This window comes from Carassius gibelio, chromosome B3, assembly GCF_023724105.1.
Source record: "Carassius gibelio isolate Cgi1373 ecotype wild population from Czech Republic chromosome B3, carGib1.2-hapl.c, whole genome shotgun sequence".
NCBI classification, from domain to species: Eukaryota; Metazoa; Chordata; class Actinopteri; order Cypriniformes; family Cyprinidae; genus Carassius; species Carassius gibelio.
In genome coordinates, this window is record NC_068398.1 from 53,305,302 (window position 1) to 53,332,801 (window position 27,500).

General features: G+C 39.4%; 2 protein-coding genes across 2 annotated transcripts in view; both read right to left on the minus strand.

Moving 5' to 3' along the window:
* Positions 1 to 3,045: 3,045 nt before the first annotated feature.
* LOC127953635 (dnaJ homolog subfamily C member 8-like) lies at positions 3,046 to 22,320 on the minus strand. Its single transcript, XM_052552872.1, has 16 exons — positions 22,205 to 22,320; positions 21,642 to 21,743; positions 20,253 to 20,309; positions 20,093 to 20,159; positions 19,907 to 20,001; positions 19,758 to 19,829; positions 18,379 to 18,470; positions 18,225 to 18,300; positions 16,137 to 18,112; positions 13,024 to 13,056; positions 12,840 to 12,933; positions 12,655 to 12,758; positions 10,228 to 12,569; positions 7,290 to 7,680; positions 6,822 to 7,211; positions 3,046 to 3,720 (listed from the first exon to the last, which is right to left on the minus strand). Exons 1-9 carry the CDS (start codon positions 22,253 to 22,255, stop codon positions 17,843 to 17,845), a joined length of 882 nt encoding a protein of 293 aa, XP_052408832.1. The 5' UTR covers positions 22,256 to 22,320; the 3' UTR covers positions 3,046 to 3,720; positions 6,822 to 7,211; positions 7,290 to 7,680; positions 10,228 to 12,569; positions 12,655 to 12,758; positions 12,840 to 12,933; positions 13,024 to 13,056; positions 16,137 to 17,842.
* Positions 22,321 to 24,307: 1,987 nt separating this feature from the next.
* Positions 24,308 to 27,500, minus strand: part of LOC127953223 (heterogeneous nuclear ribonucleoprotein R-like) — a 12,415-nt gene continuing 9,222 nt past the window's right edge. Inside the window, exon 11 of the mRNA XM_052552206.1 lies at positions 24,308 to 25,761. Coding sequence (XP_052408166.1) covers positions 25,161 to 25,761 — 601 coding nt within the window. The 3' untranslated portion in view covers positions 24,308 to 25,160. The remainder of the gene's footprint in view (positions 25,762 to 27,500) is intronic.

The following is a 27,500-nucleotide window of genomic DNA, read 5'->3' on the forward strand; positions in this document are numbered from 1 at the left end:
CATCGATCCGTCGGCCTGTTTTTATTTCTCTAAAAAACGTTTGCAAAACGTTTACCTTATGTGCGCTGAATATACGCGATGGCTGGATCAACATTCTGTCCAACATTATATAACTAATTCAGGGGTTTTTCTGCAATGATCTTTTTTTTTTTGGCGGCTGTCAAAGCCTGCTGCCCCTGACAGGGCACGTACTCTCTCTCTCTCTCTCTCTCTCTCTTATTTTTTTTTTTTTTTTGGAAAAGCACTCTCTGTATTAGCTCAAAGCCCTCAAGTTTACATTGGTTACTGTATTCTTTCAATTGCTCTAAACAAGTATTTTGGGTGACCTTTTTATTGAATGCTAGACATCAAGTTGTTGTTATTTTCATCAGTAAGCTAGGCCCTATGTGTTCAGTAAGCTTGTTTCAGTAAGCTATGTGTTTTCAAGGCTTCAAGGTTTTATTGAATGCTATACAAGTGCAAAGTAATGCATTCTTAATCAGTCTTTTATTTTGTAATTTTAAGAGCAATAAACATATATTGCAATGTTAAGGAATTCATGTTTTTTCATTCAGATATGTAAATCAACATGTATAAATTGTATAACATGTATAATAGTAGTCAATTAATGGGGAGATAATCCAAATCAAATCGGTCTGAAAAAAATTAATCGTTAGATTAATCGATGCATTGAAAAAATAATCGCTAGCCCTAGTTCTCTAATTTCATAAAATTTACTGATTTTAAGGTACTTAAAGTATGTTGTTAACAAATAAAATATCAATATTTCCATTCCAAACTGCTTTCCATGTTGAAACATCCACGAACATAACCAGGTGAGCAGATCACTCTCTCACTATTTGATTGCTCTATTCTTGATCCACTCATCATCTTCATCCACCAATCAGAACACACGAGAACTCTTTGACCACAGCTGCTGTGCTTCTAAAGCTCTTGCAGCAGCTCAACACTGGTTTTCTCTGAGGTGGTCGGATCACATCAGATTGTGGTTAATCTTGCAGATCATGACTTATATCTACTCTTCCTCTCCCTGCAGTTTGGTAATATAAAGATTCCTCCTTTGAACTCCCACATCTTCTGTGGGTTTTATTGTTCTGGGTCTGAATTTGGGCTCCTGGGGTCTCAAAAAGGAAACATTTTCAATCTCCAAGGTGGACGTTATGACAACACACTTTTAAAAAAAAGGGTTCATTGGGGTACTATATAGAACCATAGGGTTCTTTACTCAACTCCAAATAACCTTTTATGCTAAAAAGGTTCTATAATGAGAAGAAAGAACCCTTTTGGCACAAAGGTTCTTTAGGCTATTATTCATACATATATTACATTATTCTGCAACATTTTGTATTTATTATTAAATTATTGTTTCTAGTACTTTAATATCACATTTTAATCATGCTGATTTTTGGAGAAAAACTGAAATGGCACTCTTTGTGTGATATTGATTAACTACATAAAATGATATAAATATATACATTTTCTAACTCACATATGTTGAATTTTGTGATCATTCACATGCATTCATAAATGCATTTGAATACACTGAATAATGCAGTGAAACTGTTTCAAATGATTCGCGAACCCGCTCCGAACTCCCGAAATGACTCAAATGATTCGCGAACCCGCTACGAACTCCTGAACTGACTCAAATGATTCGCGAACCCGCTACGAACTCCTGAACTGAATCAAATGATTCGCGATCCCACTCCGAACTCCCGAAATGACTCAAATGATTCGCGAACCCGATACGAACTCCTGAACTGACTCAAATGATTCGCGATCCCACTCCGAACTCCCGAAATGACTCAAATGATTCGCGAACCCGCTACGAACTCTTGAACTGACTCAAATGATTCGCGATCCCACTCCGAACTCCCAAAAGGACTCAAATGATTCGCGAACCCGATACGAACTCCTGAACTGACTCAAATGATTCGCGAACCCGCTACGAACTCCCAAACTGCTTCAAATATATATTTAGAGTGTACAGCTCTCCTGCTATACACTCCATAATTATCAAAACTTTGTAGCTGCAGCTAACCAAATTCAGTGGGGTGACATTTTATCTTTAGTTGATTGCGATAAAGACAGCAAAATATTTCTAAAACACTTGAGAGAACTATTAAAGAATTCTCACAAAAAAAACAAACAAAGCAAAAATACTGTACCCTGGATAAATCCAGACATCATAAAAATAACGAAAGACTTAAAAATAGCAAATAAAACTAAATCAACTCATGACAGAGGACGTTTCACCATGTTGAGAAATAAAGTTGTAAGATCATTAAGAAAAGCAAAGGCAGATTTCTTTCTCACTATAATTGAAAAATCCAATGTAAATACTAAAATAATATGGAACCAGCTAAGAAAAATGATCGCCCCAAAGAACAAAACTCTCCAGATAGAGATCAGAGGTATCACAGACCATTAAATCACTCAGACCATCAAAATGCAAAGATATTTTTGATAAGGATACGGTAATCCTCAAGGCACGAAGTACATCTGTCTCATCCCCCATCACCAAAATAATCAACATGTCAGAGTCCAGTGTTTTAAATTAATCTTAAATTAAGGACCTCCCGTCCATCTGTCCTGATGTCTCTGTACAGATGCATGCTGATGACACTGTAGTATATGTTCATGGCAAGAATATTTCTCAGGTGGCGGAGAAGCTCACTAAATCCATGGATAATATTACAGCTTGATTAAAAACAATCCTGCCTGGCAGTCCAATAAAAACTTGAGTGTTGAGCCAAATATTTTTGTTTCTGGGGAAAGGCTGCAGATCGTGTCAGAATATAAATATCTGGGGGTTTTGATTGATTCAAACTTGTCATTTACATCACATGTAAAAAGTGTCTGTAATCGCATCAACTTTAACCTCATGAATTTTAGACACATTCACCATCAAATGTCCACACAGGCAGCAAAAATGTAAATGCACTCTATGATCTTATCATATATCACGTGCTGTCTCCCCATCTGGTCACAAGCTGGTGTTACATCTCTGAAACCTCTGCAGTCACTTAACAAACAAACTTACAATTCTGGATAAGAAACCAATTATTTCTCATCATTGTCCAATATTACAAAAACACAGATTACTCAGTTGGGAAAACATGGTCAAATACTCAAATCTATGTCTTCTATACAAAAGTATTAAGGGTTTATCATCCCCTCCACTCCACCAGTTTGTTAACATCCGTACAGCTGATCACAGCAGAACCAGAGGTGCAGCGTGGGGAGATTGTGTCATTCCCTTTAGAAAAAGTGTATTTGGTCATACTTCCTTTTCTGTTCGAGCTGCTACTGAATGAAACCGCATTCCCTTAATCATCAGAAATCAAAGCACATATTGTACATTTAAGAACCATTTAAAGAAATGTCAACATTACATTACAAACATTACAAAGCAACTTTACAGAAAATGTTTCTACAATATTTAGTAGTAGCTAGTAGTTTGTTCACGTTTGACAGGATTTTAGAAAAAATAAATAAATAATAATTATAATACAAGACGTAGTCAGCTAGACGATGAACTATCAATATTATTAATTAATAGTTATTATATGATGCAGTCACACATGTAGCAATAATTGTTAGTTCTGTTGTTGATTCAGGGTTAGCATCATCTGAGGTCCTCTGAGGGTCAGCATCATCTCTTCTCAGGTGTTCTGGATCCAGACTGGAGCTTGAGTTAATCCTAGTTACTAGCAAATCCTAGCAAAACATAGAAACAAAATAGAGACATCATTAGCATAGCTGCTGATCCAATGAACTAAAATTAGTTTAACCCAAGCTAAAGAATAAAAATGCACCTTTGATCAGATGCAACTACACTCACAATTTAAAAGATACATTATTCGAATGCTTGGTGAAAGAGATGTGTTTTTAATCTAGATTTAAACAGAGAGAGTGTGTCTGAACCTGAACATTATCAGGAAGGCTATTCCAGAGTTTGGGAGCCAAATGTGAGAAAGCTCTACCTCCTTTAGTGGACTTTGCTATCCTAGGAACGACCAAAAGTCCAGTGTTTTGTGACCTTAGGGTGCGTGATGGGTTGTAGCGTGGTAGAAGGCTAGTTAGGTACGCTGGAGCTAAACCATTTAGGGCTGTATAGGTAAGTAATGATAATTTGTAACTGATACGGAACTTAATAGGTAGCCAGTGCAGAGACTGTAAAATTGGGGTAATATGATCATATTTTCTTGACCTGGTAAGAACTCTAGCTGCTGTATTTTGGACGACCTGTAGCTTGTTTATTGAAGAAGCAGGACAACCACCTAGAAGTGCATTACAATAGTCCAGTCTAGAGGTCATGAATGCATGAACTAGCTTTTCTGCATCAGAAACAGATAACATGTTTCGTAGCTTGGCAATGTTTCTAAGATGGAAGAATGCAGTTTTTGTAACATTGGAAATATGATTTTCAAAAGACAAATTGCTGTCTAATATAACACCCAGATTTCTGACTGTAGAGGAAGTAACAGTACATCCGTCTAGTTGCAGATTGTAATCTACAAGATTCTGTGTAGTGTTTTTTGGTCCAATAATTAATATCTCTGTCTTATCCGAATTTAATTGGAGAAAATTATTGGTCACTCAATCTTTTACATTTTTAACACACTCTGTTAGCTTAGATAATTGGGAAGTTTCATCTGTTCTCGTTAAGATATATAGCTGACTATCATCAGCATAACAGTGGAAGCTAATTCCATATTTTCTAATAATATTACCAAGGGGCAACATGTATATTGAAAATAGAAGGGGACCTAGGACGGATCCTTGTGGCACTCCATATTTTACTGATGATAAATGAGACGACTCCCCATTTAAGTAAACACAATGGTAGCGATCGGACAGGTAGGATCTAAACCATCTTAGAGCCTGCCCTTGAATACCTGTATAGTTTTGTAATCGATCTATGAGTATGTCATGATCTATGGTGTCGAACGCTGCACTAAGATCAAGTAAGACTAGAAATGAGATGCAGCCTTGGTCTGACGCAAGGAGCAGGTCATTTGTAATTTTAACAAGTGCAGTTTCTGTGCTATGGTGGGGCCTGAAACCTGACTGAAATTCTTCATACAGATCATTTTTATGCAGGAAGGTGCTCAATTGAGCAGACACAACTTTTTCTAAAATTTTAGACATAAATGGAAGATTTGAAATAGGCCTATAATTTGCCAGTACACTAGGATCTAGTTTTGGTTTCTTAATAAGAGGCTTGATAACCGCCAGCTTGAATGGTTTTGGGACGTGTCCTAAAGATAACGACGAGTTTATGATATTGAGAAGCGGTTCTTCGGCTACAGGTAACAGCTCTTTCAGTAATTTAGTGGGTATTGGATCTAATAAACATGTTGTTGGTTTAGATACAGTGATAAGTTTATTTAGCTCTTCCTGTCCTATGGTTATAAAGCACTGCAGTTTATCTTTGGGTGCGATGGATGAAACTGAAGTGTTAGATGCTGTAGAATCTACATTCGGTGGAATATTTGAATCAGGTGGCATCTGGTAATTTGTTAACTTAGCCACTGTGCTAAATAAAAACCTTGGATTGTTTTGGTTATTTTCTATGAGTTTGTGTATATGCTCTGCCCTAGCAGTTTTTAGAGCCTGTCTATAGCTGGACATACTGTTTTTCCATGCAATTCTAAAAACTTCTAAGTTAGTTTTTCTCCATTTGCGTTCAAGACTACGAGTTACTTTCTTGAGAGAGTGAGTATTACTGTTATACCATGGTACAGTACGTTTTTCTCTAACCTTTTTCAATTTGATTGGGGCAACAGTTTCTAATGTATTAGAGAAAATAGTGCCCATGTTGTCAGTAATTTCGTCTAATTCATGTGTATTTTTGGGTACAATTAGCAGTTGAGATAGATCAGGCAGGTTATTTGTGAATCTTTCTTTGGTGGCTGGAACAATAGTTCTGCCCAGACGGTATCGCTGCGACATATAGTTAATATCAGTTATACGCAGCATGCACGATACAAGGAAATGGTCTGTAATATCATCACTTTGAGGTACAATATCTATAGCAGTAAGATCGATTCCATGCGATATAATTAAATCTAGTGTATGATTAAAACGATGAGTGGGCCCGGTGACATTTTGCTTGACTCCAAAGGAGTTCATTAGGTCAGTAAACGCAAGTCCTTATGCATCATCTGTATTATCAACGTGAATATTAAAATCTCCCATGATTAGCGCCTTATCAACTGTAACTAGAAGGTCTGAGAGGAAATCTGCAAATTCTTTTAGGAATTCTGTATACGGCCCTGGTGGTCTATACACAGTAGCCAGAGCAAGAGATACATTAGATTTCTTTTGCATGTCTGACAGAGTAACATTTAGCAGAAGCATTTCAAAAGAGTTAAACCTGTATCCTATTTTCTGGGTAACATTGAGAATATCACTATATATTGTTGACCAGTCTGACGGGGCTCATGCTTATAACAGTAGTTTGGTGGAGTAGACTCATTTAGACCAAAATAATCATTTGGTTTTAGCCAGGTTTCAGTCAAGCAGAATAAATCAAAACTATTATCTGTGATCATTTCATTTACAATAACTGCTTTGGGTGTGAGTGATCTAATATTTATGAGCCCAAACTTAAAAAATTGGTTTTGTTTATTTACTTTACATTTTTCTGGTTTAATTACGATAATATTTTTTCTAGATCCTACATTATATTTATATTTTGACCTCACTATTCGGGGAACAGACACAGTCTTAATAGTTTTTACAGCGCAAGTACTTTTATCATTTAAGCGGGTGGAACAAAACTCATCATAATGGTTATTTGAGAATTGTCTTACTAGTCACATGGAGCGAAGTGTCCTGGAGATGTTGTCAGAGAGCAGCTCCGCTCCGACTCTGCTGGGGTGTAATCCATCAGCGCGAAACAGTCTAGGACGCTCCCAGAAAAGATTCCAGTTATTAACAAATAGCAATTTCTGTTCTTTACACCATGACAACAACCATTCATTTAAAGCAAAAAGTCTACTGAACCTTTCGTGTCCTCGTCGATACGTGGGCAGTGGTCCTGACACGACGATCGTCGCCGCGGGCGTCGTGCTGCGAACCGTCTCGATCAGGCTCCTGAAGTCCCTCTTCAGCGTCTCCGTCTGCCGCAGCGTGGTGTCGTTAACCCCGGCGTGAAGCACGACCGCTCTGGGGCTCTCGCCGTCCTTCAGGATCGCGGGTATCTGCGCAGAAACATCGAGAACACGAGCACCAGGCAAACAATGAGTGTGCACTTTACCTTCGGCTAACGCAGCACTTACGTGTCGGACGATGGAGTCTCCGATGATCACAGCGTCGCGTCCTGTCTCACGGAGGGGAGCGAAGCGGTTCTGGATGGAGATCTCGAAGGCAGGAGGGGGAGAAGTCGTCGCTCGGGGCCCGGCTCGCGTCCTCCGCTGTGGATGCACCCAGGGTCCGTGGTGTCCCGGCGTCGCAGTGAAGGACATCTGGGAAGATCGCGTCCTGGGTGCACCGGGCCTGCTCAGAGAAACACACGGAGTAGACGTGGTGGGACTGTTAACAGCACGCTGTATACTTACCCCGGACTTGTGAGCGTCAGCCCGGGATGATTCCAGCGCGGCTCTCCGCTCTCAGCTGGGCCTGCTTCTGTTCCAGGTCGCGAATCTGCTTCCCCACGGCCTCGAGCTCGAGCTGCACAGAGTGGAGACATTCATCCGCCATTAAAGCAAGTAACAGTGAGTACAGCAGTGGTAATGTGTGAGAATAGAGTATTAGCAATGTAAGCGCAGTTAGCAGCAAACACGCTTGCTCATGCTAACGGGCTAAAAGCTAATAGCGGACCCGGGAGATCAAAATAAAACTAGTGATAGCGAGGCGCTCTGATTGTTTTTGTTGTAGAATACAATAGAGGATATATTCACGTTATATAAACGAAAACGATGATGTATAAAATTGATTTTTAAGTTAAAAATAGTCAATGAAAAGAATATAGTGACGGAGCTCAAACGCAGTACAGCCGTCAACAACAAACAGGAAGTGACGTCATTAACACATTTCTAGACCTGCTCTGTCCTCTGCTGGCTTCTTGCCTTGTGTGTGTGTATGTCATGTTTTGTCAGATGTTTGTTTTAATTGTTGGTTTGCTGTATTTCGATTGTACTTTTAACATAATAGGATTTATTAAATGTATTTTAATTTTTTTATTGTTATATGTATTCTTACTGTCTTTTAGGGTATCTTTTAACATCTGTCCTGGGACTGCAGATGAAAAATAGCCTTCTGGCTAACTATGGCATATTGGCAGAAATGTTTATTAATATGCACTGTCCCTGTAATAAATAAATAAAAAATGATTTGCGATCCCTAAACTGACTCAAATGATTCGCGAACCCGTTACGAGCTCTCGAACTGATTCAAATGATTCGCGATCCCCAAAATGACTCAAATGATTCGAGAACCTGCTATGAACTCCCGAACTGACTCAAATGATTCGCGATCCCGCTACGAACTCCCGAACTGATTCAAATGATTCGCGATCCCCAAAATGACTCAAATGATTCGAGAACCTGCTATGAACTCCCGAACTGACTCAAATGATTCGCGATCTCGCTACGAACTACCGAACTGATTCAAATGATTCGCGATCCTCAAAGTGAATCAAATGATTCGAGAACCTGCTACGAACTGCCGAACTGCATCAAATGATCAGCGAAGCCGCTCCGAACTCCTGAACTGATTCAAATGATTCACGATCCCCAAAATGACTCAAATGATTCGCGAACCTGCTACGAACTCACGAATGACTCTTGGGTAAGTTCTCTTGCTCCATGTCAAATTAATTTTGATATAAGTCGCAGGACCAGTCAAACTATGAAAAAAAGTGTGACTTATAGTCTGGAAAATACAGTACTTATTTTCCCATTTGTGTGGATGACAGAAACATCATGCTGCTTCCCAGCTATCACGTAACTGGACCAGACCATATTCGTCGCAGCGATGTCCCAAATAATGTTCAAATAAAGTAACTTTGTGACTCCCATATCCGTTGTGAAGACGACGTTATGAGTACGTCCTAAAGACCAAACTGGATCATTACCGGATCATATTGGTCGCAGCAGCGTATTTTCACCTCAACATTACCTTGAAATACATAACGAACTAATAAACTCAATCCATCTCTGGTGCAAAAATTAAATCCTATGAAATCTAATTGTAATCTAATTATAGGGGATTCATAGTAAATACATTCATTACATAGCTACATGAAATGCAAACCAATACAAAAACATTACATTCTAATATAAAATAGACAAAAACACGCTGCATTCATTCACAAATCAATATTTATTCAGCACTACTTTCTACAAATACTAAGCCAAAACATTTTGAACATTGCACCTGTTCTTTAACCATGCAAAATGTTACTAAGTTATGAGCACAGAAAACTAAACACATCAATTCATAGATTACACAATATAAACAATAGAAAATGTTTGTCTTATTAAGGAGGCGTATAGTTAATGACGTTATCAGTGAAAAATATATATAATTATCAGTACACTTATTGATACAACTCTACATAATTTGGTGCAACAAATAAATACCTGATAAATAGATATGAAACAATTCAGCAGATACTGCACAAAGTAAAACTGTGAGCGTCGTATATGAGGCTCCTGGTATAAATGTCTGGTGGTGATGTGCTTTAATTACACCACATGCAGGAAAACATTTAGGCTAATTCATGCGCACGATTTTCTATTTCATTCCCTCGACTTGCTAAATCGTGTGCACTATTTATACATCAAGAGAACGAATTAGTAAATTGTGCATACGATTTAGCAAATCAATTAAATGTAAAAGTAATCGTGCACGTTTTAGTACATAGAGGGAAGGAATTAGTAAATCATGGACATGATTTCTTTCTTTTTCTTGCATGTCATGATCAGGGCTCTGTGCTCACTATCAGAGGATAAACCTAAACAATAAAGCAATTACAATTACAGTTTTATGAAGAAAAACATTCATAAAGCGTAAAGATATGAAAAATGAACAATATAGAGATTTCTAGCATCTCTCCTGTATTATTTGTTTTTAAGAAAATGAGCATATCGACTTTCTCAGAAGAATCTGTGATCTGTGATTACTGACTGTGGAGAAGACTCTTTCAGACAGTGCTGAGGAGGCAGGGTTAGGTGCTGGACAGCTGATAGAGAAGAGGAAGAGGGTGTTTCTTACCCCAGCAGCAGAAGACAGGCTCTTCTGAGGGAAGGACAGGAGGCTTGATGCAGTGTTGTGCTGTAGAACAAGGCGGCTTCTCAGCACCTGATCTTCTTCAGAAAAGAGTTCCTCTAGTGTAGAGTCAGACACTCAGATTTCTTGCAAACTGGAATCTTTTAATAACATTTAGCATATTATTGTAGCCATGTTCATTGTTTTTATTATAACACATGGCAAGTTTATGAGAAAATTGTTAAACGTGTTCTTCCTCCTCTTCTTCATCCTGGGCCTGCTGTCATCATCCTTCTCTGAGCTGAAAGGGAGGATCATCTTGTTAATGTTGCTCATGTATGTTCACAACCAGTCAAAAATCTGGAATCTTTTCTTTATGGTTTTCAAGAGAAGTCTCTTCTGCTCACCAAGGCTAGATTAATTTAATCATATATATATATATATGTATATATAGTAAAAAAATAACAGTTTTCATACTCTTTTTCGAATATACTTTAACATTTATTTCTTGAAATAATTATGAGGCAAAGCTGAATTTTTCGGTACCTTTACTCCAGTCTTCAGTGTCACATGATCTTTTTCATATTCACTGATTTGCTGCTTGGGAAACATTGCTGATTATCACAAATCAGTGCATTTACATGCACCTAATCACATTATTGCTGCTCTGATCAAAGTGTACATCTGCTCATGACATATATGATGTGAATCACATCTGCGGTTAGCTTACTACGGTCCTTAGTTCCACTGAACTCTATTGGAAATGAAGATAGTATAAGAAATGATGGGGAAGAAAACTTTTTCTTCATGATTATTTTATAAACAAAGTTCAAAACATTGAAAAAACAAAACAAAAAGGTAATCTTTTGTAAAGTCTTCTCTACCACTGGTATTCAATTTTATGCATCCTTGCTATTAGGCTTCCAAAAAAAATGTATGTAACTGTAGTGTAGACAAATATTTTGGGCAGCACAACTGTTTTCAACACTGATAATAATCAGAAAAATGAATTAAGCAGTAAATGATCATATTATTCTGATTTCTGAAGATCATGTGACACTGAAGACTGGAGGAATGATGCTGAAAATACAGCGGAGCATTATAGAAATAAACTTTACTTTTAAAATATATTTAAAACTTTTGACCAACTGTGTACATTGCTACATTTAAATGAAAACACAACTTGTAATAAACAATTTTTAATCTTTCCCTCAAATCTACACAAACAAACAAATCATTTTATAGACGATTTGGATAAGTCACGAATTGCAATAGTTATATAACTATAATTACAATGCTAAATTATATAAATATAATTATAAATATATATTGAATGGGCACACAAGTATCTGGATAGTATTGAGTTGGCAGATTATTATATCATCCCAGTCCTAGTTACTACAGTCAAAACAATGAAACTCTCTTCAAGAGAGAGATTTAAATCTGTTAAAAGAAAAGGCTCAAAATATTGCACACATACAATACACAACATCAATATCTCTTCCCTTGGCGTTTTGAACAATGAGTAATGCTACACGCTGTGACTCCGTGTTGCTCATCATTCTGCACTGGTTGTGTTTACACGCTGTGCACTGTATAGGAGCCATACCCTTTCCTATTATAATACATTAGCAGAATGAAAGATTATTAACTCTTTCTTGTTCTGTCCCATCTACCACATGTTGCTGCCTTCATTACTGTGCTATACATTTAAAAGAAATCTATTTTACACACACACACATACACACACATACATACATTATACACACACACACACACACACACACACACACACACTTTTGCACATCCTGTCATACTGGTGACTGGGTGTTGCTGCAATAGACTCATTTTGCAGCATTAAGGTTAACAATTAATCGATTAATTGATCATTAATTTAAATGAGGATCGATCATGGAAATTATTGAAAATTTACATCCCTACACATAAGCATAGAAATTCTACATTCATTTAAAAAATTTTTTAAAAACAACACTGATATCAGATCGTAATTACTGTCTCTTCTCATAGTGACAGCCAATCACATTAGTGTTCTGGTATTGCAAGCACTCGATTGGCTTGCGTCTGCGCTAGGGTATAGGTATAAGACGTTCTGACTGGAGGATGGCTGCATTGGCGCTTGAGAAGTCTTCAACTTCTGCCACGACCAACGGACCCAGAATTAATTTCACCATGCTTGACGTCACTTCATTTAAAAGTAAACGAGAGGCGTTGACGCCCCGTGTGATGGGGCGTTATATGTCTGGATACCGCTGCACAAATCTTTCAACCACGAGAAATGTAGTTCCAGCACGGCCTTACATCCTGGACAGCACAATGGTCAGGATGACCTGAAACACATAACCAACTGAAATCAATTTAAAAGTATTTAGTCTTGCCTGAGTGATGCTGAAACAACCAGGTTTAGTTTTTCACCCAGGAGAAACTGCTTCCTGTGGAACAGTCTCCATGAAGAATGATCTCTTGATCCTGGATCCTGCCATCCACGCAGAGATGATTTGGAGGATATGTGGTTGTGTCTAAAGGGTAATGAATCAATGTTACAAGAATACTGATAGCAGCACTATTGATCCTGTAACTTATGTAAATGTTTTCAGTACCGAACAAGTCAGGAACCAAATTAGTACCGGTTCTTGAAACCCATCTCTACTTGTAATAGTTGTCTTGTTGCTGCTGCCCAGACTGTCTCTTCCCCTGATGATAAATATGTGTGTTCATTTTAAAGCAATAAATAATACATTTAAACTAGGTGGTGACGAATATATGTCCTTATAAGGAACTCACTGAATCATGGACTCAACTGGTGGTTGTCAGGCCCTAAGAAAGTGAACAATTTGTTTACTTTTTGTGAAACGAAAGTATCAGATCAATTTGAGAATTAAACTAGCATTAAAAAGCATGCATGTGAAAAACACCATCAACACCAATAATGAACAGATGACAGAATTTACAAGCCTGCCACTTGAGGGAGAAAAGGGGAAATTATTAATCCCACATAACGTTACACTGAACATGATTTCGGCAGCCTCGGTCTAATTAACGTTAAACTTTATATTTAACGTTCTATCGGTTTATATTCAAGTTCACAGCATGGCTAGCATGAGCATCATCAAGCTCGAGCAGCAGGCATTCAAACAAACTAATTAACGTTACTACGGTTAAAAATTGAATAATTAGAAAGTTAATACTGTATAGGTTATAGTGATAAATTTCAAATAATTTAAAACAGGTAAGGTTATATTCGATTTTTACAGTTAACGTGACCACCTCTGAGACTGCTTTTGAGCTAATTAACCAAACAGAGCATTTATTTATTAAATTAAATGAGAAAACCTACAAAGATACAAAACACTACTCCTCTTTGATGGCATTTAACGTTATATCAGTTAAAATCTATGAATAAAAGTAGATTTATAGCGCTTACCTTTCCTCTGTGTCCGTCCGCTGGAAGTTGACCGTTAAAATGACGGGCACGCGCACGTCGCGCACTTTACTCAGAAAGTGACGTGCGCTGCTAGTTTAAGGTTTAAATGTTCATTTGTCCCGTACTCTCTTTCATTAACAAACATTAAAACCATTTGCTAAGTAATTTTTTTGTTTGTTGTTGTTGTTGTTCTTAAACTGATGGCAAATATATATATATAATTCATGCCATCTTTTAACATGCTTGATGATTTATTTGTATATTTCCCAAAAAATAGGGTGTTCAAATGGTATCTTAATAATAATAATAATAATGCATGTAGTGCAATAATATTAAAAGTTATCTGAAGACCAACTGACCACGTCGCTACAACGTCCCCAATGGGACTAATAGCGTCGTCTTTTGAGGACGTGCCCACGACGTTTCTGGGAAGTTCGCCAAGAGGGTCGGAAATATTATAGGTTACAGATTACAAATTACCTTATTTAAAATGTAATATGTAGTGTCACTGTTTCAAGTGACTTTGAGTAATGTAACTGATTACATTTGATTACTTTTCTAAATTTCTATTGTTTTCAAATGTTGATTATTCTGAATCATTTAAAGCAGGCAGGGGTAATGTTACAGTGGTACTCAACTACTCTCAGATTTCAGAATCCTTCTTCTCTTGAATTAAGACTATAATTTAATTGTAAGGTACAACCACCTCAAAATAGGATTTTAGCAGCTCTTTTTATTTGCAATATTTTTTAGGTTAAATACAGATTTAAAATCATAAGATATAGTTTAATAGCTATGATACTGTTTTTGAAATCACATCTTTGCATAGCTATGACATTGTCATCTAACAATGCCTTGGAAAAAAGGCAGTTAATCTGAAACTAAAATAAAATAAAGTGTCATATTCTGTGTCTTCAACTCCAGAAACATTGGTGTCTCATATTTAAAATATGTATTAAATGTATATGTGTGAAAACTGTAACTCCCTTAGTAATCATTAACAATATCATAATTAACTGTAATTTAATTACAATTTACATTACAATAACAGATTACAGCTACATTTATTTTGCAATTAATATTCTGCCCAACACTGGTCAGGTCTGATGATAAAAGATAAAGGATTGAATTTTTCAAGTGTTGGAATGGAAATGGCAGATGAGGGACGAAACAGGGACGTTCACAAACTGTTTCAGACGAATGTCCGCCGAACGTCAGCCAGCGAACCTTATAAAGCGGATGTACTGCGGACCTAAGCGGATGTTCAGAACGTCCTGGCGACGCCCCGTTTGCTGGCTGATTCAAATGATTCGCGATCCCGCTACGAACTCCCGAACTGATTCAAATGATTCGCGATCCCCAAACTGACTCAAATGATTCGCGATCCCGCTCGAAATCCCGAACTGATTCAAATGATTCGCGATCCCCAAACGGACTACGAACTCCCGAACTGATTCAAATTATTTGCGATCCCCAAACTGACTCAAATGATTCGCGATCCCGCTACGAACTCCCGAACTGACTCAAATGATTCGCGATCCCGCTACGAACTCCCGAACTGACTCAAATGATTCGCGATCCCGCTACGAACTCCCGAACTGATTCAAATGATTCGCGATCCCGCCACGAACTCCCGAACTGACTCAAATGTTTCGCGAACCCGCTTTGAACTCCCGAACTGACTCAAATGATTCGCGAACCCGCTTTGAACTCCCGAACTGACTCAAATGTTTCGCGAACCCGCTTTGAACTCCCGAACTGACTCAAATGATTCGCGAACCCGCTTTGAACTCCCGAACTGACTCAAATGATTCGCGAACCCGCTTTGAACTCCCGAACTGATTCAAATGATTCGCGATCCCCAAACTGACTCAAATTTTAATACGTTGAGGAACAAATGATCTTAACCCTTTAACTGCCCACCAAGAAAAAGGCATTTTATTATTTTTTGGTTGTATTTCTTGTTTGCTTATGTTAGTTACCACACTCAATGTATTTTATTTTTCAACACATCCCATAATTTTTTAAATAACGGCCTCTACCAAATGGTTGATATGTCTCCAGGTACATCTGCTCGGACAGATCCTTCTGTGTCAGGGATCCTCAAATCTGGACCTCGAGATCCACTTTCCAGCAGAGTTTAGATCTGACCCTTATCAAACACACCTGAGCATGCTAATCAATGTCTTCGGGATCTTTAGAGAATCACAGGCAGGTGACGTTGATCAGGGTTGGAGCTAAACTCTGCAGGACAAGATTTGAGGACGGGGCTCTGTGTCAGTGGTTCTCAAACCTCCCCATGAAGAACCCCAGCACTAAACGTGTTGTGTGTCTCCCTGTATCTGACACACACCCACTTCAGGTGTTGCAGTCTCCAGTAATGAGCTGATGAGTTTAATCAGGTGTGATAGATGAGGGAGAACGAGGGGAACTCCAGGACAGATTTGAGAACTTTATTGGTTCATCAACATACCTGAGATCAGCATCAGAGTCCTTGGGTTTTCTGGAGCATGGGCCTGAAGTTTTTATACCATAGAAACTGTTGAAATCCATCTAGTAATTGAAAAAAAAACTACAACAAACAAATAAATAACAATCTCTTACATTGTTTGTAATGTTAGTACATCAGCATTTGTCATGTAATTCGTAATTGCCTCTGATAATTATGATTTTCACACATTAATCCTACGAATTCATTTTATTTACTGTCAAAAAAGTGGCAAAAAAAAAACACATTTAAGAAATTATCTCAGTATTTCAATGGAGAAATAACAAGAGCTGTGTCATATTCATCGCTATGAATATTTCTCTCATTCTTATATTTCTCTTTTTCGGTTTTAAATTGTGTCTGATTTAACATTACATTAACAGTTAACGGTTGGGCAGCACAGCCTTTAGGACACACACACACACACACACACACACACACACACACACACACACACACAGAGAGCGGTTATAATGTTTGGTTAGCAGGTCTGTGGCAGACTTTTCGTGTCAGGGCAACAATGCATAAATAAGATACTCTGCAGTAACACACAGCGGTGTTAACTGAATAAATTTGCTGGAGTAAATGATTCGCTGACCCATTCATAAAAACAGTTTCTTACTTTTTTCTGAATGAATCATCCGTTTCTAACGCATCCATTGATTAAATGACTGACCGACTCATTAAAGCAGTGGCATGACGCCACCTAGTGGCAAAGTACCATTCAATTTTTTTTCATAATTTCATATTTCTGTATTGCAGATTTTATATTTGTTGGATTTTTCTGGGCTAAGCCCCGGATCTCCACTCACCCTAGAACCGGCCCTGATTTGAACAAACGACAAATAACAATTTACAGATGAAATCTTCATGAATATCTCTTTACATAATCATACAAAACCCATAATTCCACAGTCAGCAGAAAATCAGATAAATTAACATGATTTCAGCTGACATAAAACACAGCTCATAATAATAACATGATGATGAACTGAGCTTGAACTACTGCAGTCAACGCTTGAACAACACACTGATTCAGTGACGACAAGACCAGCAGTGTGTGTGTGTGTGTGAGAGAGTGTGTGTGTGTGCGTGAGAGAGAGTGTGTGTGTTAAAGAGAGAGACAAGACCTGCAGTGTGTGTGTAGTGTGTGTTAGAGAGAGAGAGTGTGTGAGAGAGTGTGTGTGTGTGCGTGAGAGTGTGTGTGTGTGTGTGTGTGAGAGAGAGAGAGAGTGTGTGTGTGTTAGAGAGAGAGACAAGACCTGCAGTGTGTGTGTGTGTGTGAGAGAGAGTGTGTGAGAGTGTGTGTGTTAAAGAGAGAGACAAGACCTGCAGTGTGTGTGTAGTGTGTGTTAGAGAGAGAGAGTGTGTGAGAGAGTGTGTGTGTGTGTTAGAGAGAGACAAGACCTGCAGTGTGTGTGTGTGTGTGTGTGTGAGAGAGATTGTGTGAGAGAGTGTGTGTGTGTGCGTGAGAGAGAGACAAGACCTGCAGTGTGTGTGTGTGAGAGTGTGTGTGTGTGTGTGTGTGTGTGAGAGATAGAGAGTGTGTGTGTCTGTGTGTATACATAATTTTAACGAAATTAGTTCAAATGTACAGAACTATAACAATTGAAAAACAGCAAAATGACTAAAATCTTAAAATAAAATAAACAGAAAAGTTTTATTAATTTGTATTTTTATTGCAATTCTTTTTATATGAATAAAAAATATACCAGTATCTGAATGAAATCAAAACAACACACCCAAGATTTCTCCATGTCATATAAAACTTGCTCCACATAAACAAACATGAATCTTACAGTCAGACAGAGATCTAGAGGATGATGATTCAAGCTCTTCATCGTCTCGCGCTGCTCCATCTTCACTCTGGGCGGCTTGAGGAACGTGCGGTTCTTCTCTTTCTTAGTCTTGCCTTTGGACTGGAAGTTCCTCCAGCTGTCCACGCGTCCGTCACGCGTCTCCTGAGCACACACACACACACACACACACACACACACACACACACACACACGATGAGACCGGAGCATCACACAGACTCTGATGAGTGTCTCTCTCTCTCTCTCTCTCTCTCACCTCAAAGTTCTTCTGCCACTCTCTCTCTCTCTCGGCGCGCTCCTGTGTCTCGATCTCTTCCTCTCTCTGTCTCTTCCTGCAATCAGAGGACACTCCGTCACACGCGTGTGAGTGTGTGAGACGCTCCGGTGTGTGTGTGTGTGTGTGTGTTTACCGCTCGTGCATCTCCTTGGCTTCTCGCTCTTTCCTCTTGATCTCCAGCTCAGCGAAGAGCTTCATGGTCTGTTTATAAACCGCCTGCTGGAACTACACACACACACACACACACACACACACACACACACACACACACACACAAGGATCAGGATATTGTTACTCTACTGCTGCTGTTTGCTCATTTTTGACAACATTTTGACATTTTAGTGTATTTTATTTTTACTGAATTGAAATGTTACAACTCTTTTTAAAGATTTGCCATTTGCTGTGTGAGCTCTCTCTCTCTCTCACACACACACACACACACACACACACACACACACACACACACACAATAATCACACTTGTGCCATTTGTGATCAAAAATGATTCATTGCAAATGAATGAGATGAACACCTTTAGTACTGCGGCCAAACACAATCTCTCTGAAAGCTCATTTTTATCTAACTTATTGAAAATAAAATAAAATCTAAGCCACAAGTCTAAAGTGATAACTATTCTGGGAAATTTATTTTTCATATAACATTTGAAACCAGTATTTATCATGACAAAAAAAAATTAAATTTTAGTTTATCATTATTTTATTTCCAATTATTTTTGAGGCTAAACTTCAGTCTGTGCTCCAAAGGTTTTTTACCACAGCTCAGAAACAGCTTAACAGGTCATCAAGAGATCAGAACCATAAAATCCCCATCACAATCACAACATTACTGCAGTAAAATATTGAAATAATAGAAATGTTTTGACCTGCAGGTGAGCAGCAGCAGACGGTTAATGTCAGCAGAATCAGATCTGTAACACATCATTAAAGGGGGGGGGGGGGGGGGGGGGGGGGGGGGTGAAATGCTGGTTTTCACTCAATATCCTGTTAATCTTGAGTACCTATAGAGTAGTACTGCATCCTTCATAACTCCAAAAAGTCTTTAGTTTTATTATATTCATAAGAGAAAAATAGTCTGTATCGATTTTTCCCGGAAAAACACGAGCGGCTGGAGGCGTGACGTGTGGGCGGAGCTAAAGAATCACGAGCGCCAGTAGGCTTTTGTGTTGAGAGCATGTGGAAGCTGTGACATTACCGTGAGGAAAAAAACATCATCCAAAACAAACCATGGCTTACAGTCAGATTCAGCCGTTTATTTATCATCCAGAATCAGATCCCGAGGCTGAAACTGAATTTTGAGTTCATTTTCAACATTTTATTTAATTTTCTTTTTAAGTTTAATCTGGCATTATAACCTGTTTTCCTCCATTAGTTTGGCTCTTCTGGTCTGTGCTAGACGTCTGTTGACTAGCGCATGTAAACGCCTCTGTGCTAACCCTGATCACACAGAAGCATCTCGGTATAACGGATGCAAACCTGTCGAGGTGTGAACGTACCACTTCCGGGTCATCTTCCTCCACGACGGTGGGCTTCCCGTCCTTCTTCAGCTGCTTCCTCTTCTGGCTCATCTGTGAGAGGTCAGAGGTCAGAGGTCAGTCTGGTGCTGTAGAGACACACGTGTGTCTGGAGATCAGCGGCGGCTCACCGTGTGCTCCACGTACTCCTTCCCTGCGTGGATCACATCCAGAGCCTTCTTCTTGTGCTCCGGCTCCAGCAGCATCTTATAGGCCTTATCCACCGCTGCACACACACACACACACACACACACTCACTCAGAATAACACACTCAGGACGCTCTAACAGTGTGAGCTACAGAGATGCTGTGGTTTACCTTCAAACGCCAGCTGAGCTCGATCCACGTCATCCTGGTTCTTGTCTGGATGGACGAGGATAGACAGCTGAGGAGAGAGAGAGAGAGAGAGAGAGAGAGATGGGCGTGAGACACTCAGACTCTCTGAATCACTCACACTCACAGAGAGATGGAGATATACCTGTCTAAAACGCTTCTTCAGCTCCTCGTCTGTGGCTTCAGGATCGATCTGAAGAACCTGCGCACACACACACACACACACACACACACTAATGATTCCAGCACAGGATATCTGTCCGTGATGCTCAGTTTCTGTGATCTTTATTGTTAGATCTTCACATCTTTCCCTTCCTGTAAACACAAACAGTGATTATTCTCCTCACAACAGTAAATCAGTACAGTGAACTCACTTTTATTAAACAGACGTCTGTCCTGTGCACTTCTGGTGAGGGTCAGACATCAGAACACTACAGAGAACGCTTCGGACTGATCAATGATTACTGATGATCCTCTGCCCAACTCTGAATCTCTCTGAATCATCTCATCGAAGTCACCCCATCTCTGAACATCTGTCTTCTGTCCGGCGCTTCAGAGCCACAAACACCAGAACCGTTTCTCCCCCAGACAATCCACATCAGGAACCGTCAAATGTTCCTCACTTACACACTCACACAGGTAAAGACTTGTGCTGTCAAACAATTAATCACCATCGCATCCTAAATAAAGTTTCTACTTAGATAATATATATATGTGTGTGTGTGTTTATTATCACAGCACAGTGATGTAGCAACAGCTCAGTATCCAGAACCAATGAAAACACACGGTTCTCAAATCAAACACAAACACACTCAGAGTTAAAACACATTTTTATTAAGTCAAAAAATTTAATACAAAAATGCCTTTTTTTATACTTAAAGTTGTGTTTCAGGTATTTCAGCAAGTAATAAAAGCAGAGGACAAAAAGGAAACAAGTTTCACCTGAAAGTTTTTGTCATGTGTTCCTGCTGAAGAACGTGTGTAAAGTGTTTAGGGTTATCTGTGTTTCAGGATCCTCCTGCAGCTGGAAAAGGGAAACATGATGTGCTTCAGTAAAGCAGCGGTTGAGTCTGATCAAATCTTACATTCAGGGCTGATCAGGGCTTTATGGGGCTCGGAGCGCGCACACACACACACACACGCACACACACACACACACACACACACTCTCTCACTCAAACACACAAGCTACTCAATGTTTCATTTTTTATATCTATATATAAATGTAAACCTATTAATACATGTAAATATTTTCTAAATATATACTATACAAGTGTGTTTTTATATACACATAATAAATATATACAGTACACAAATTATGAAAACACAAATGTTTATTCTGGATGCGATTAATCGTTTGACAGCACTAATATATATGTGTGTATTATATATAAATTACCCTCACTGTATTGAGATGCTCATACACCTAAATAACTGTAGGGATCTTTATGAAGAATGGACAGTAATAATCCGTGATATTAAAGTGAATAGTGTTTGCTAGTGACGATGTGTTCTGATCGGTGTGAGGTTCGACCTCGAAGGGGTTGAGGTGGAAGTATGAGGCTCCTGGTCTCAGTAATCTATCGATCTGCTGTTTGGAGGTCAACACGGAGTCTCTCTTCTCGATCTGCTTCACCTGAGGACACACACACACACACACACACACACACACACACACAGAGAGAGAGAGAGAGAAAATCCGCTAGATTCATCAATATACAATGAAAACGGTGGAATATTATCACGGTTTAAAACAGCTGTGTTCTGTGTGAAACTGTATTAAAGTGTAATGTATTTCTGTGATTCTCCGCTGTATTTTCAGCATCATTCTTCCAGTCTTCAGTGTCACATGATCTTCAGAAATCATTCTGATATGATGATTAATAACAGAATTATCAACAGTTGTTGACAAATATTCTGAGGTAAATAGTGCTGCGTGCGGTCTGTGTAGGGCTCGGTGTTCGTGAGTCGAGCTCAGCGCCTCTCCGTCTGTCTTTACTCGCTTTGGGTTATACTCGCGTCTGTGTGTGTGTGTGTGTGTGTGTGTGTGTGTGTGTGTGTGTGTGTGTGTAAGAGAGTGTTGTTTCTCAGGCTAACCTCTGTGTAGAAGGTCTGAAACGCATCATCCCCGCTTGCGCCGGCCGCCATCTTGCTACTGAACCGTCAGCGGAAGTCACGTCACAGGACAAAATTAAAGTCCTCAACTCGCGCCTAAACCCACAGTGCAAAAATGCGTATACAGGTGCTGGTCATATAATTAGAATGTCATCAAAAAGTTTATTTCACCAATTCAATTCAAAACGTGAAACTTGTATATTATATTCATTCATTACACACAGACTGATATATTTAAAATATTTATTTTAATTTTGATGATTATAACTGACAACTAAGGAAAATCCCAAATTCAGTATCTCAGAAAATTAGAATATTGTGAAAAGGTTCAATATTGAAGACACCTGGTGTCACACTCTAATCAGATAATTAACTCAAAACACCTGCAAAGCCTTTAAATGATCTCTCAGTCTAGTTCTGTAGGACACACAATCATGAGTAAGACTGCTGACCTGACAGTTGTCCAAAAGATGACCTTTGACACCTTGCACAAGGAGGGCAAGACACAAAAGGTCATTGTAAAAGAGGCTGGCTGTTCACAGAGCTCTGTGTCCAAGCACGTTAATAGAGAGGAGAAGGGAAGGAAAAGATGTGGTAGAAAAAAAAGTGTACAAGCAATAGGGATAACTGCACCCTGGAGAGGATTGTGAAACAAAACCCATTCAGAAATGTGGGGGAGATTCACAAAGAGTGGACTGCAGCTGGAGCCAGTGCTTCAAGAACCACTACACACAGACGTATGCAAGACATGGGTTTCAGCTTCACATTCCTTGTGTCAAGCCACTCTTGAACAACAGACAGCGTCAGAAGCGTCTCACTTCAGAAAGGACTGGACTGCTGCTGAGTGGTGCACAGTTATGTTCTCTGATGAAAGTAAGTTTAGCATTTCCTTTGGATATCAGGGTCCCAGAGTCTGGAGGAAGAGAGGAGAGGCACACAATCCACGTTGCTTGAGTCCAGTGTAGAGTTTCCACAGTCAGTGATGGTTTGGGGTGCCATGTCATCTGCTGGTGTTGGTCCACTGTGTTTTCTGAGGTCAAAGGTCAACACAGCTGTATACCAGGAAGTTTTAGAGCACTTCATGCTTCCTGCTGCTGACCAACTTTATGGAGATGCAGATTTCATTTTCCAACAGGACTCTGCACCTGCACACAGTGCCAAAGCTACCAGTACCTGGTTTAAGGACCATGGTATCCCTGTTCTTAATTGGCCAGCAAACTCACCTGACCTTAACCCCAGAGAGAATCTGTGGGGTATTGTGAAGAGGAAGATGTGATATATCAGACCCAACAATGCAGAAGAGCTGAAGGTCACTATCAGAGACACCTGGTCTCTCATAACACCTGAGCAGTGCCACAGACTGATCCACTCCATGCCACGCCGCATTGCTGCAGTAATTCAGACACAAGAGACACAACTAAGTACTGAGTGATGTACATGATCATACTTTCTAAAAATCCTTTCTTTGTGTTGGTCTTAAGTTCAATTCTAATTTTCTGAGATACTGAATTTGGGATTTTCCTTAGTTGTCAGTTATAATCATAAAAGTTAAAATAAATAAATATTTGAAATATATCTGTGTGTAATGAATGAATATAATATACAAGTTTCACTTTTTGAATGGAATTAGTGAAATTAATTTTTTGATGATATTCTAATTATATCCAGCACCTGTATACGCATTTTTGTATTTTTGGCCAGTAAAGACATCCTTAAATTAACATGCAGAATTATTTAAATATCTGTTAAAGTTGTCCGAAAAATACATTTTAAATAGATTTTAAAGGGACAACAGCTGTTTAAATGAGATTTGCTTGATAAAAAGACTTATGTGATTTTGCTTCTCCAGGAAATGTATGTTGATTTAAGGATGCTTAGATATTTGACCATGAAAACTAGGAAGAAATACTGACTAATGAAGTCATTTTTTATGAGCATATTTAAAGATTTCTGTTGCTAATGCAATTTATTCTTGATTATGAACACAAAAGAAACAAAATCAGATGGAGGTTTAAACACATGCAGGGTTTCTTCTATAACACACACACACACACACACACTACGTAAAGCTTGCAGAAACCAGTGGAAGTTGCTCGATCAAGTTTTATTGAAACTGAACAAACAAAAAAATAAAAGTTATAAATACAAACATCAGACCAGTGGGCCGTAGCTCTTAAGGTGAGCCAGACCTTACCCTCAGCAAATCCCAAAAAAACATCTCGTTATAATATCAGTATATCAGTTATTAAAAAACACAATTCTACTACTTCTAGAAATGCTAAACACACACTTGAACAACACTCCTGCTACAAAACTGTTTTTTTTCCTTCTCGTGGATTCTTTTCTCCACTTCTGCAAAAAAACGACAGAAAGTAAAACGAAACAGTGAAAGGAAGCTCTAGTCGACAGCCTTTATTTACAAGCGAGTCCCTACTAGTACTGACAGAGAGAGAGAGAGAGAGAGAGAGAGAGAGAGAGGGAGAGATGATGATGAGAGAGAGAGAGGGAGAGATGATGAGAGAGAGAGAGAGAGAGAGATGATGAGAGAGAGAGAGATGAGAGAGAGAGAGGGAGAGAGACAGAGAGATAGAATGATGATGTGAGAGAGAGAGAGAGAGAGGGAGGGAGAGAGAGGGAGAGAGATAGAATGATGATGAGAAAGAGAGAGGGATGAGAATGGAGTAAGGACGACTTCTTTCATGATTGAGCGTCCCTCGTGTCACGCACACGTTTGCTGGGAAGTATCAGTGTCTTCTTTAAAATGTTCTGGGTGGAGTTTAAAAGCAGGAGGAGGATGTGGGAATAAAAGTGTTGTGTCTGTTTAAGACGAGCGTCCCGCCGGGGCCACGGACAGAATCTACAGGGCTATTGGAGGATAGAAAAGTCAAACACTGCTGGCCAATCAGGGTCATGTTTGTGAGGAGGGGGCGTGTCTGGTCTACTTCCACTGCTGGCCGTAGGAGTCCTGGGAGAACTCGAGCGAGTCGTTGCTGTAGCCGTATCCGGAGCTGTAGTCGGAGCCCAGGGGCTGCTGGGCGATGGGCTGAGAGCCCCAGTTCTGCTGGTTGGTCTGCCGGCGTTTGGAGTCTGGCTGGTTGAACACATCCGCCTTCCTCTTCCCGCCCACGTTACCACCACGGTTCCCCCGCGCACCTCTGCTGCCGCGGCCCCTGGGAGCCTGGAAGGGCCCGCCACGCCCCCCGCCACGGCCACGCCCACCACCCATGGGAGCCCCGCCCCTCGGAGGATACCCACCTCTGCCGCGGGTGGGCGGAGCCGAGCGGGCTCTGGGGGGAGGCGGAGCTCCACGGCTCCTCCCACTGCCCCGCCCCCTCATGGAGTAGCCGTCGTCGTAAGCGTAGTAGGGGTCGTCGTAACCGCCTCGGTAGTCATGGTAATCATAACCGTAGTAGTCGTCGTAGTAATCCTCGTAACCGTAGTAATCAGGAGGGTAGGCGTATCCGCCCCGCCCCCCACGGCCTCGGCCACGCCCCGGAGGCGGCATGCGGGGGGGAGGGTAGTAATAATACTCATCATACCTGCACAGGTAAACACAGACAAGAATGACTCCTGAGTGATGGAGGTGTTCTGTTGTGTGTAATAATGAAAATAGCAGCCGTCATTTACGTTTATATTACATTATGTTTGTTTCTGAGGGAGGTGTGTCCCCCGATCTACATAACTGTGTCTGTTCACTCGAGTGCATACGTTTTTTTTTTTTTCGAATCCTTGAAAATCTCCTTTTCTTATAATGCGCTAGTTTGTAAATTCTGTGGCTAAAGTTTCAAAGCTAGTCTCAGGGAGTGATTCGTCACCCCATGGAGGAAAGGGGCGGAGTCAGCAGAGCTCATTAGCACTTAAAGGGACAAGCACCGAAACAAGACTGTTTTTGACGGTAAAATAAGGTTTTACAATACAACTGACTTTTCCTTAAGACTCTAATGAATCATATCAACTTGTGGAAAATTGGCATCTGATGAGCCCTTTATAATTAGGGATGTCAACGATTAATCGATGATCAATTAATTGTCGATAAGAAATTCAATTAATTAAAGCTCTTGATGCTTAAGTTATTTGATGTTGGGCTGTGAGTGACGGTGACGGTATATAAATGCATTCATTCATAATGTACAAATTAGATTTTAATGTGATTGAAACTTTAAAAGTGCATTAAATATTATTCTCTAGTTAACTTATTATTCCTCCAATAAACTTAAGCTTTTATACCACACTTGTCATAATCAGAGCTTATAATTTGTAAATAAATAATTGCTGGATTCAAAACCGTAATTAATAAGTGCTGTGAGCGACACTGACGATGTTTCCTCTGAATATTCAGTGATGTCACTAAACGGCGACGCTATCCATCACAAGTTTCTGCATGGACTTAACTAGGACACAGGTATTTTTGGACAGATGCGTTTATACTTAGGTGCGACTTCTAGTCAGAAAAATACATATGCAAAATATATCTGACTTAAGCTAACAGATTTAAATCAGAAGTGTTGTGGTGTAGCGCTCCATAAGTTCACGGAAAGAACGACAACGTGCATTCTGTTTGTTTGCTTTATTTTAACAAAAAAAAAAAAAAATCTTTTTTTTTTTTTGTGAGTGTTCAAAAATAAAAGTAATCACTTTCGCAGATTATATCTTACCGCAAATTTTTTTTTTTAATGTCTCAGCTGTTTGATCGTGCTGGCGCCTCGCGCACACATCCCACAGATTCCACTCACTCAAACTTACATCAGTCTGTTCATTATCAAAGTGAAATAGTCAACCAAACCTATAAAAGGTTCAATGGTCAGTTTAAATAAACTGTAGTATAGCGGTCCACTCTGCTGTAAAGACTTTTGTTCATAGTGAATAGGATGACCTTTTCTGTCTATTTGCAAATGTGTAGGTAACTTATGTAAATATATATTTTTTACATATTTGTTAAACCTGTCATTATGTCCTGACAGTAGAATATGAGACAGATAATCTGTGTATAAATCAAGCTCCTCTGGCTCCTCCCAGTGTCCTATTGCCATTTGCAGAAAGTTATCCGCTCCCGGTAAGAAACAACCAATCAGAGCTGCGGTCCGTAACTTTGTGTTCAAAATTTAGAAAAATGAACATAATAAGCGAGTACACCATGAATCCATTTTCCAAACCGTGTTTTTGGCTTGTCCTGAATCACTAGGGTGCACCTATAATAAGTGTTTATATTCGGACTATTTTAGATTGCTTCGGGGGTACCGCGGCGGAGTAACCCAGTACCTTTGTGATTCTTCATAGA

Bases quoted from the DNA above. Each gene is read 5' to 3' on its own strand.
- LOC127953635 (XM_052552872.1), bottom strand. From the start codon at position 22,255: ATGGCGGCCGGCGCAAGCGGGGATGATGCGTTTCAGACCTTCTACACA. The intron at 19,830-19,906 runs GTGAGCCGCCGC...GACCTCTCACAG, and splicing joins AGGAGTACGTGGAGCACACG to ATGAGCCAGAAGAGGAAGCA. The intron at 18,471-19,757 runs GTACGTTCACAC...GTGTGTGTGTAG, and splicing joins AGGAAGATGACCCGGAAGTG to TTCCAGCAGGCGGTTTATAA.